At 49.4% G+C, this 10,559-nt stretch overlaps 7 protein-coding genes across 7 annotated transcripts; all 7 read right to left on the bottom strand.

The window, feature by feature from the left end:
- Positions 1 to 333: 333 nt before the first annotated feature.
- TEOVI_000102000 (uncharacterized protein) lies at positions 334 to 1,365 on the bottom strand (the record flags this gene model as incomplete). The annotated part of the gene is made up of 1 exon (XM_067224329.1): positions 334 to 1,365. The coding sequence occupies one exon, from the start codon at positions 1,363 to 1,365 to the stop codon at positions 334 to 336; it is 1,032 nt and encodes a 343-aa protein (XP_067080430.1).
- A 315-nt stretch (positions 1,366 to 1,680) lies between these two features.
- On the bottom strand, positions 1,681 to 3,801 carry TEOVI_000101900 (uncharacterized protein; the record flags this gene model as incomplete). The annotated part of the gene is made up of 1 exon (XM_067224328.1): positions 1,681 to 3,801. One exon carries the CDS (start codon positions 3,799 to 3,801, stop codon positions 1,681 to 1,683), a length of 2,121 nt encoding a protein of 706 aa, XP_067080429.1.
- Positions 3,802 to 4,218: 417 nt separating this feature from the next.
- Positions 4,219 to 5,631, bottom strand: TEOVI_000101800 (alpha-1,2-mannosyltransferase, putative; the record flags this gene model as incomplete). The annotated part of the gene is made up of 1 exon (XM_067224327.1): positions 4,219 to 5,631. The coding sequence occupies one exon, from the start codon at positions 5,629 to 5,631 to the stop codon at positions 4,219 to 4,221; it is 1,413 nt and encodes a 470-aa protein (XP_067080428.1).
- Positions 5,632 to 6,013: 382 nt separating this feature from the next.
- Positions 6,014 to 6,268, bottom strand: TEOVI_000101700 (60S ribosomal protein L37, putative; the record flags this gene model as incomplete). Its single annotated transcript, XM_067224326.1, has 1 exon — positions 6,014 to 6,268. The coding sequence occupies one exon, from the start codon at positions 6,266 to 6,268 to the stop codon at positions 6,014 to 6,016; it is 255 nt and encodes an 84-aa protein (XP_067080427.1).
- Positions 6,269 to 6,627: 359 nt separating this feature from the next.
- Positions 6,628 to 8,328, bottom strand: TEOVI_000101600 (uncharacterized protein; the record flags this gene model as incomplete). The annotated part of the gene is made up of 1 exon (XM_067224325.1): positions 6,628 to 8,328. One exon carries the CDS (start codon positions 8,326 to 8,328, stop codon positions 6,628 to 6,630), a length of 1,701 nt encoding a protein of 566 aa, XP_067080426.1.
- Positions 8,329 to 8,795: 467 nt separating this feature from the next.
- Positions 8,796 to 9,305, bottom strand: TEOVI_000101500 (uncharacterized protein; the record flags this gene model as incomplete). The annotated part of the gene is made up of 1 exon (XM_067224324.1): positions 8,796 to 9,305. One exon carries the CDS (start codon positions 9,303 to 9,305, stop codon positions 8,796 to 8,798), a length of 510 nt encoding a protein of 169 aa, XP_067080425.1.
- A 714-nt stretch (positions 9,306 to 10,019) lies between these two features.
- TEOVI_000101400 (uncharacterized protein) lies at positions 10,020 to 10,514 on the bottom strand (the record flags this gene model as incomplete). Its single annotated transcript, XM_067224323.1, has 1 exon — positions 10,020 to 10,514. One exon carries the CDS (start codon positions 10,512 to 10,514, stop codon positions 10,020 to 10,022), a length of 495 nt encoding a protein of 164 aa, XP_067080424.1.
- Between the last annotated feature and the right edge of the window lie 45 nt (positions 10,515 to 10,559).

Below are 10,559 nucleotides of genomic sequence, written 5' to 3'. Positions count from 1 at the left end.
ATATATATATATATATATATGTATATATGTACGTATATATACAAGGAGAGGTTCGTAAGCCATGCAAAACATCATAAAGGAGAAACAATACGTTACAAAACTGAAGGACGGGCGAAAGCTGAGGTAAATGTTTCAAACACGTGCAGAGACGACTTCAACGCTTCTATTCCTTTACGCTCATCCTACTTCTTTTGTCCTTGTCCTTACATAGTTGTCGTGTAAGCGATCATGCGCGATTTACTTTACTGCTTCCAAATCGTTCAAATGGGTTGGGTTTACATGGGCACAGAGTTTTATATTCCTCCAACCGACAGGCACATCAAAGCAGTAACTTCAAGCCGTTGGAGGTTGATCTTCCTCCTTCCCGGCCTCGGCTTTGGACTTGTCACACGCACTGGATGATGAGAAAAAGGAACTTTTATCTGCATCGTCACTCTCAAGCACAAACGAGCCATACCCGCTAAGAGAGTCTAGCAAAAGGGCGTCCGGTGGAATACGACTCTCTGGTCGTCCACCTGGAACAACATACACGTCACAGTCGTAATAATCGAAGTATAACTGCTTGAGACGGTTGATTTCCCCCTCGTCGAGGAGGTCCTGGTGAGAGGCTGTGGTTTTCGAGAGGGAGTGCTCTAAATCACTTTCACCACCTTTCGCCTGCCACGACTGCGTGGATGGACTGGTGCACTGAAATCTCTCCAGCGTGTTCTGCCGGCGACAGAAACGGGAAACAACATGCATTCGCGACTCCAAGGCCCGAACGTAACTTTGGATCGTTACAACAAGAGTTTGAGCAACCACTGCACACTGAGCCAATGCTAACTCTGACGTCATTTTGCGACGCCCCGGCATCGGTTTATTCGCTTGAGTAACTGAGGCCAAGTAAGTACTTATTACAGTACGAAATGCTTGCGTCTTGGCGACATTAGTGCGCGCGAGTTCTTCCTTCAATTGTCGCTCATGGGCTACACAGTCCTTCAGTACAGAGAGAGCACAAACAGCGTTAAAGCTCCCGTTTTCCACTAACACAGCGTTTCCAGATATTTCAATAGGGGTCGATTGGGTATCTGGTTGCACATTCAACTTTGACAATGCCTTTGCCTTGTTTAACTTTACTACCTTCGCTTCATGCAGAGCCCTTACTCGACTACGCCTCCGCTCCTCATCTTGATCACTCTCACCTTCCAAGCCATCAGCATGCGACACTTTGGCTGGTTTTGCGGCGTGCGTGGTGAACTTCTGCGGTGCTGGGCGAAACCAGCGACGTTCCCCCTTGATAGGCGTCGCACTCCCATGCTTACCACCTGATGGTACAAGATCGCTAAACTTCACTTCACGCGGCTGTAGCGCCGGCCTATTGTCCATACTAGTGAATACTGTCAGTGGGTAGTAGATTGAGAGCGAAGGAGGGGGTCGTTTGAGAGAACAACACCTGCATGTGTATGCATACGTATAGGCACCTGGTTACGCATAAACTTGTGTCGAAAGGCGTCCCCCTTTCTCACCAAGAAAAAAAGAGAACTAAACGCAACAAAGGGGTATATATAAATGTGCGCAAACAATGCACAGGCTCACGCACGAATAAGCGAAAGTCAGGTGGAATATGCGGAGCAAGATATGTATGCGTGCTGTGCACGTACGGGAAGAAGGGAAGCGGACCGAACGCCATGTGTCCCCTGTCTAAAACAGTTTCGATAGCAACTCAGACCACTGTTCAGGTGTTCGCACCATCCATTTCATCGGTCGGTCTGACCATGCTCGTCCCTTTAGCCCTTGCTCAAACGTCCTGAAGCCATTTTTTACAGCCGTCATGGAAATTTCAATGAGATTCTTTCGCTGTGAGGCACCGAGAACTGTGAAACAGCGGCAGGCGGCAACTCTGCCCATCAGGTTGTTTGCCACAGTCCTGTACCAGTGTTTCACCGCAGCTCGTTGAGGTTTACTGAGTTCATCATCTGTTGAAGCGATGTTCGCTAGTTTATTGCTTGAGGATACGGATGGGAAGCACTCAGACCACCAGGTGGAGAAATCTTTTAAATATCGATCTTTGGCGCTTTCAAGCCTGTTAATAATACCAATTACAATAGGTGGTGGAGCCGGTATACTGTTCCTCCCTTTGTCTCCATCAAGCGGGGGGTTACTACTGTAATACCTTCGCTGCTGGAAGCACAACTCCTTGCGGTACCCCTCTGAAAGTAGCAATATATTGTTCAACATGAATATGGGTGGGGACATGCACTGCTTTTGATTCAGTGAAGCATTTGGTTGGTCCGAAAATGAGGAGCTATCGCCCCGCCGTACTCCGCCAGATTTTTCCTCTAGCAAATCCATTGCGGCTTCAGCAATGACCTCCAGATCACGTATGGTGCCGAGCACACCATCGACCATATAAGAACCCAAAGTCTCTAACGCCTCTGCCTCGGAGAAACTACTCAACCTCGGATCGTGTAACACCACTTTTATGGCACCGTAGTAATTAGTAAGCAGCATCTTATGCATGTATATCTGATTTGTGGCCGATACGTGAGCCGAACAATCTGGTGAGGGAATCCATTCCATGCGATGCAGTCGGTGAGTATAGTTCTTTAGTGAAGCAGCGCTCAAACTGCCTTTACTTTTGTTATATTTTTCCACCAAATTCCTTAATCTCGCAATAAAAACACTCACCCCCTCGTCCACTCTGTCAACACACTTGTACCTGCTACCTGGCAGTTTTTCAGCAAAGCCTTTCCACTTCCACAACCCTTCCAACAGGTCCAGTCCAATGAGAATCATATTGGTGACGCTCTGCTCCTCCCCCCAGAACCCGACGCCTTCACCGCGCGACAAAACAAATGCAGAATTTAGATCTGAAAGGGCCTCGTGATCAGCCTTCACAACATCTAAGCAGCTTTCTATCACCCGATTGAACACCCGTATGGTTAGGTCCGCGGGCAGCTCCACGACATCAAAGGAGTTGTCCAAAGGCTCCAATACGCATGTTTTCAGACACTCGACGGCTTCGGTAAGCACTGAGAGAGCCTTCGCAGACGCCGAAAGCAAGTAATGTTTTCCCTTCTTATAGCGTTTGTGTACTGGCGCGAATCCACATGTCGTGGCAATGGCCCGGTAATGTTGCAGTTCTTCCTTTTCTTTGGAGTTGTCAAGCTGAGCTTCCACCAGTCGGCTTATGTTTTCTTCTAAAATACGCCTAACGTCCTGGGTGATAACCTTAGTCCTGTTGAAGTTTTCTCCTAGCTTGTGTATGACGCGGTCTAGGCCATGTAGTGCCTCAGGGTGATGAAAGAGCACGGAAAATGCCGATAATGAAGACACTGTCAACCTTGTCCTAAACTCTAAGCTTTCATCCCGCTCACCTGCCGGCTTTTTTTGCATAGACGTCACGAAAGCGTCGATCACCGCCTCTTCTGACAGCTTTATCACACTATTCAAACTTCCCTTAATGCTTGACTCAATATTGCTACCGAACCCACTAGACGGCTGAGACTCGATGTAGTCGTTAGTGAACACGAGATAATCGATACACTTGCACAGCATCTCAGGGCTCTTCTCCTTGCCGGCTAACACCAGTCGTAGGACAGGTGGTGGGTGGTAGCACCGCGCAGCCCTTGAGGTTTCCTCTATCATGAAGGCAATGTTTTCCTGCGCGACTTCCCATGGTTGGACATCCGCTACGATACGGTGGGCGCGTTGAGCAACCGCACGGGAGGTATTTGCGAAATCATCAAGTATTTTGGCACTTGACTCCTGCAGGGAAGACAAGACGTCAACTTGTTTTTCTAAAGCGGATATAGTCGTCATACATCAGAGATGTGACGAGACAGAAAGCCACGACTAGCCCCTTTTTATATAAGCGGCTTCCAAAACATGAGAAAAGGATGGGTATTAACGAGAACAGTGGCAACAATGGGGATAGGAAGGTTATGCGGAACTGGGAGTATAATATGATGCACAAGCTGCGCGATACAGACAAGCGTGTACGCACACACGCACCAAAGTATAATGTAGGGGGGAGGGTTAAACAAGAGACCAGACCCCTTTATTTCAGTGTAGGTGCCGCTCCCCAGCAACACGATGCCATTGGTGACGCCCCTGGTGAATGCTACGCCCTTCCTTCTTTGGTAGGAATCGTACAACCCAAAGAACACACGTACACACATTCCCCTTCAACTTAACGACGGTGAACTGAGCGGTCATAACGGTATACGTCGGGTTGTTCTATGACGGAAGATGCCGGCGAAGAGAAGCTGTGAGTTTTTCTCCAAACGATTCGTCGCTGAAGCGCGCAATCGTGGCCATTCCACACTCCTGAAATTTTCGGTACGTTTCAGGCTCATCGTTCTTGATGCGAAATATTTCTGCCATACAGTCTGCGTACTCCTCTGCGGTTGTGGCAAGAAACCCAACATTCGGTGAGGTGATAATGTCAAGGCACACGCCACCGCTCCTGTGGCCTAGCGGAATGCAGCCACATGCAATGTATTCCACAAGCACAATTCCAAAGTGCTCGTCTTCCATTGTGTGCAGCCCAATGCAACACTGAGCGAGACTCTCACTGACCTCACTAAAGGGAGCGCCCACCCGCACATCAACACGATCCGCAATGCCAAGCCTTTGGGCTTCAACCTTCACCGCCTCTGCCCGCTGTTTGTCTTCTTCATTCCGCGCCCCACCAATCATGATAAGCTTGGCGTCCGTTGGTAACCGAGGAAGCGCCAGTGCAAATGACTGAACCTGAAGCATGTGGTTTTTCTCCGGCCTGAACTGTCCAACACTCACAACTGTATTGATTCGCTGATGGGGAAGCTTCCGTAGCGGCATAAAATGACTGACGGCACAAGGAGGGTATACAAGCACTGGCACGTCATGGCCCCAAAGCTGCTGTATATGCCCCTTAGTCCATGTAGAGTTTGTCATTACTAGATCAGGGAATTTCCCCATCCACCTGTAAATGTGCGCAAAAAGCTTGTAGTACAAAACCTTAGCCTTACGGAGCACGCCGTGTCGCGCCACCGCACCCTTGTTGTTGTAGCGCATTTCACCGTTTTCCACCCGCTGCGTCATAACAGGCGTTATAATGGGGTAATGTGTGTACGCTATGATGCGGGACCCTGCGAATATGGAGAGGAGTGGATACACGCCGGGGATCCCGACACTCTCAATCACAGTGGGAGTCATCGTATTGACAACACACGATTCATAAAAGAGTAGAATACTTCCACATACCGCCTGCAGAAGCAACGTCAAGAACGGGTACCTTCCACCATCGAGCCACTTCGTCATGCTGGAGCGCAGGTGCACCACTTTTATGGGTCGCGGTAGGGTGATGTGAAACTGTTTCTGAACCACTCGAGCAAGATACTCCTGCGGCGGTTCGCACCTACCATCGTCGCTCTTCCCGCTGGTCTGAGTGCAGTAAAGCACGTAGAGTCTATCAATACCATTCTTTATATCGTCTTTCTGAATAGAATCGATTGCAACCCATAAAACACGCTCACCTCCTCCACCTGCAGCGGCAGACGGGTGTAAGAAGCCAACAGCGTTCCGTGGGTAGAGCGAAAGTCCACGTCGTGCAAATATTGCCAGTGCCGCCAGGAGGCATAGAACTAATAACGGTGCGGTGAGTAACATCGCAGTCCTGCGTCAGCGGCTATTAGTGAAAGGTTGTACTAGCTTGGTGGCATGCGCAGATTGCACGTAGTGATGAGGAAGGAGAGCAGGCGCACACGGCATTTGATAATAATATAATAACAGAAAGGGAAGAAACATGACGACCCCAGAACTTGGAATGCCCATGGCAGGAGCAGCTAACGTGGTTGCACACTGCCGACAGAAGAACGAAAGAGGCAGCACCTCAGGGAAACAAAGAGAAAAAGTGAAACAACAAACGGATAAATAAACGTCGCATCAGAAAGCCATAATGCTGACTTACCATTGACCAGCTATCACATAGAAAAGCGAACCACCAGGAGGCTACATAACCCGCTTTCAGATCGCATAATCTTTTCTTCAACTACGCCTTGATGTCGGTCTTGAAGTGGTTCCTAATCCTGCGGTGGACAACCTTCAAGTAGCGACAGCGGCCTGTGCCAGTGCGGCGTCGCTTGATGGCCTTCACTGACCAGTTGTAGCGCCGGCGCTGAGCACGCGGGTAGGCGCAAGCAGCACACCGCTCCCACTGCACGTGGTAAGCGTTGCGGCCACAGCGGCGGCAAAGGATGTGCGTGCGCCCATGGCGCTGCCCCATCGATGTGGTACCTTTGGTCATCTCCGCTAGCGATCAGCAAGGGCCCTTTTTCAGTTGTCGGTTTGAAAAGCGTAATTGGTTATTTTCAAATAAAAGGAAAGTGAAAGGGGAGGCAGGTGCGCGAAGAAATGAGCAAGCGGAGGAAAACGAGGCACAGGTGGGTACAAGTCTAGCAGTCGTGCGGGGCATATGCGTACACATATCCCTGTACTGTATACTGTTAAACGCTTGTGAAGCTGTCGAGGCTCCGCCACACAGTCCGAACATGAATACGCACTCCAAAAAAAAAGGGTGTGAAGGAACTTCGAGTGCGAGCGGTAACACGTACCACCCTCAACAGAATGCGTCCCCTAATACCATGGGACAGGGAAGAGCCCCAGCTACTTATTTATGGCAGCTGTGCAGAGCCATGCGTCACAAAAATCATCTCCATTCTTATCAACCTCCATTTCACTTTCAGTTTTGCGGTTCGTTGCTTGGTCAATCACGTCCAGTGTCGTCCGAACAGGTACGTGCCAGTGTGACGGAGAGAGTTGACCGCGTTGCACCCAAACGGCATACGGACGAGGCAGCGACAGCAACAAACTCACAGCCCCCGTTGCCCAACTAAAACGTGCTCTATACGTAACAAGGTGCCTTTGTCGCCAACGCAGGAAAGAGCGGCGACTGAGCAACGAAAAGTGATGATCGCGCATTTGGTCATTGGAGACGACAAGACAGTTTGGCCTGTGAATGGCGGCGAACAACCAACAGTAGTCATCGTTGAGAAAACCGGGACAAACAATCAGTGAAGACTCTTGCCTCCACTTCTCCAACCACACCAAATTCTCCTTGGAGGGAGACCTAACATGCCGACTGTGCAGCATCACCACCGACTTTTTTCGCAGCTTCTGGGCTTCAGTTAACATCTCATCGATGAGGGAAAATTTCGGAGGCACATCAACGGGAAGTGGTATTTCACAGAGCTCATATTCTGGAAGAGTGGATGGATCCACACCACGTGACCGCAGTAGTGCCTCCTTTGCTCCGCGATACCAATTACTGAGGCCATAATACCCTACATTGGCCCCATCAATCACGGCATCATAATCAAGACGAGAAAGCGTGTCTTTGAACACCGCAAATTCTTCCCACCGCTCCTTTCGTTCCGTCGGCTCGACGACCTTCCCAGGTTCGTAGTGGCTTCCACTTTCCACCCTCGGGGCGATGAGCTTCGTTTCAATATCGCGCAGTAGAGTCACTCGGTCATCCGGAGCAAAGTCGAATGTGTGAACCCTCGTGCTGCACCTGCAGCACATCCCTGTCTCATCATTCACTTCCGTTAACTCCCCGCCTAGAAGTTGTTGCAGTGCTTCCCCATTGGTTTTTCCAACGACTGGGTGGTGGTCGACCATACACTCCAAAAGCTCCGTGATGAGTGCCGAGATATCAGCCCCCTTCGCAGCACTTTGCAAGCAACGCAGTAACTGCTTGTAATCGACATCCCAGAACTCAAGTTGTTTCTGCCGTCCCATCCGCAGCGCTTTAAATGCTAACGTTGTATCGCCGGTTCGCGCCGCATGCTCGAGAAGTGGGGAAAAAAGCCGCCGCTTATGAGAACCTTCTGGAAGCATGGATATGATACGTTCTGCGAGACCCAAATTCACCTCATCGCTTTCGGTGAGCAGACGCAATGAAATAGTGGCGACCTTCTCATCCATGACTTTGGAGCGCAAAGACGCCTCGGCCTGCAGAATCTGCTGCAGCAGCGCCTGCCCTTCGTGCAGAAGTCCGTTTTCCACGAACGAGTAGAGTACCCTCGCCACTGAAGAACTGCGGGGAAGGATTCGATGCTTCTCAGTACATTCCTTGAGGAAACTAGAGAGCACGCCAACAGACGTCCTGTCGGCCACCGCACGGCACCCTAACTCCGAAAAGGATTCGTTCACGAAGTCTGAAGTCTTCAAACGGCGCTTCAACTTCGTCTGACGGTTGTTCTTTATAATCAGCTCCTGCACTGCAGGTAGGGCACTAAAATCCAGCGGGATGTCATCTTCCCTCCGCACGCGTTGACGCGGAGGTCCAGCGCAATCTGAAGACATGCTGAAGCGGCCTTGTCAAAGCCTCCCCAAGTAACGGAGGGAGTGCGGCGGCATTTTGTAAGAGGGTAACACAAACCCCCCCCCCCACACACACATACACACACGCAGAAATGGTACCAGATGAAGTGGAGAGAGCAAAGTGGAGAAGATAGGAGGAGAGGAAGCAGGTGCAAATGTGTTACATACTTCCTGTGATGACATGTTAGGCCAAAGACTGAAAATTGTCACTGGTATAAACGAAAATGTGATTGTTCCAGATGGACATATACATAGGTCTAATCGTAGCGGCATATGGCCTCCATCAAACGAGTGGGCAGACTGACCGTCCGATGGTTGGTAGAGGTCGGCGCTTACAATCGTCAAACCTGCAAAATAGAAAAAGCGAATGCGAATCGAACAACCGATGAGGCGCTCTTCCGGGTAAAAACATACATGTGTCCTCAGCTCTCTAGTGCGGTCATTGCTGATCAGTTTAGGAGAACGCGGAGCGCTGCGATTTGAAATATGTTGGCGAGTTTCTGCGCGGATTTCTTCACCTCATATTCTGCCTGTTTAACATCCCGATCCATCACCTTTACACGCTTCCGCGCTTTTTCCATCTCCATACGCCTGCGGCGGTTCATCTTGCGATCCTTATTTTCTTCTACCTTTGCGTCGTACTCGGCGACGACGTTTTCGTAACTGACTCGCATTTGACTCTCTTTTTCGCAAGCCTCATCGAAGTTGCGCAGCATCTCAAGTTGCTTTTCACTGAAGTAACACGAGAAGGAGCAGGGCGCCTCATGCGTGCTGTACAAAATTGCATTATTGAATGACTTTGGAGCGCTACCGTAAATGAATTCTAATTCCCCCTGTAACAACTGCAAAAAATCGGTGAAACTCTCACATCTGCGCAGCGGTGCCAACTCTACCGCTACATCCACGTACTCGCTGCAGGCATGCAGGTGGGGACGTTTAAAAACCGCAAGTTCCTGCATTACAACTTGTAACAAAGTAAAGTTACTACTTCTATCAACACAGACAAACTTCACCCGTTAGACACCAGTTATTAATTGATAAAAGTCGTGATGGCTCACCACTGTGGAATGCACGTTAGTATTCGTGTACAGGTGAAAGGAGAAAAAAATGCCGTAGAAAAGAGGGAGAATGCACCAATAAGCGTGAAGGTGACAATGGTATAAAGTGATGGAAGGAAGTCACACACATCTTTCCAGCGAGATGAAAGAGTGAAACGCAACCTATCACATAGAGAGGTATGCAACTCTCTTTAAGGTTAAATAACATTCACAGATGACAACGACAAAAATAAAAAAACGAAAACTTGGAAGTAAAGGAAAAGGCACACGCACAAAAAAGAAAGAAAATTACCTCTGCCACCCCGTGGCTCAGCAATATGGTTTAATTCATCCCGCACTCGTTCCTTCCTGTTTCTCATTGCGATTCGAAAGAAGTGTGTGCGGCGCCCGCCGCGGTCCGTCGTGTCCACCCGTGCCATCTTCAAAGGTAGGCTTCTCCTTTTTTTATATATTTGTGGGTGCACATGCATGGACAGCACCCCCGTTTTTTGTTGCCACCAGATCCCTTTAAAACTTCCCCCTCCGCTATGCTCATTCCTTCAGTCACTGACCACATAACTGAGTATATATATATTTTTTTTTGGGGGGGGAAGGTTTGCTGAAGAAAGGAGGTGATTACTCGAGAACTGCTGTGTTGATAAGGCCGATACTCTCCAGGGCGTCACAATCCTTGTGCAGCGCATTGATGTTGTTATATGCGTAACCGCCGTACATCTCCTCCAGGTTTTCGGGTAGAATATTGTACTCTCCGGAGCTACTTGGGGTGAGTTCGATGTCGTATTCGTCCTTGAAGAACTCCTTGAGTGCCTCATGGCTGTTAATGTCCGTTTCAACATCCTGTAGGGTACTTTCTTGGAAGCGCACAAAGTCATCATGTGTCCAGTAACCTTTTCCATTATCGAATCGGTCGAATATCATGCGAACGAGAACCACATCCTCCGGGCTCAGTAAAATCCTAAAACCTTCCTGTGCCGCGCGATTGTAAAGCTCCCTGCAGTTTGCACAGTACATTTCACCCATCGCCTCATCGAACTGAAGGTCCTCAATACCTAAGCACTGCTTGTTGGCACACACCTGGAGAACAACCACATCATCATCGTCATCGGACATGTTTTCCCTCTTGTGTCTACCCTATAGTGTGTCTACACAGGAGCA

This window comes from Trypanosoma equiperdum, assembly GCF_001457755.1.
Source record: "Trypanosoma equiperdum strain OVI genome assembly, contig: ctg_269, whole genome shotgun sequence".
Classification (NCBI taxonomy): domain Eukaryota; phylum Euglenozoa; class Kinetoplastea; order Trypanosomatida; family Trypanosomatidae; genus Trypanosoma; species Trypanosoma equiperdum.
This window is presented reverse-complemented; position numbering and strand designations above follow the sequence as displayed.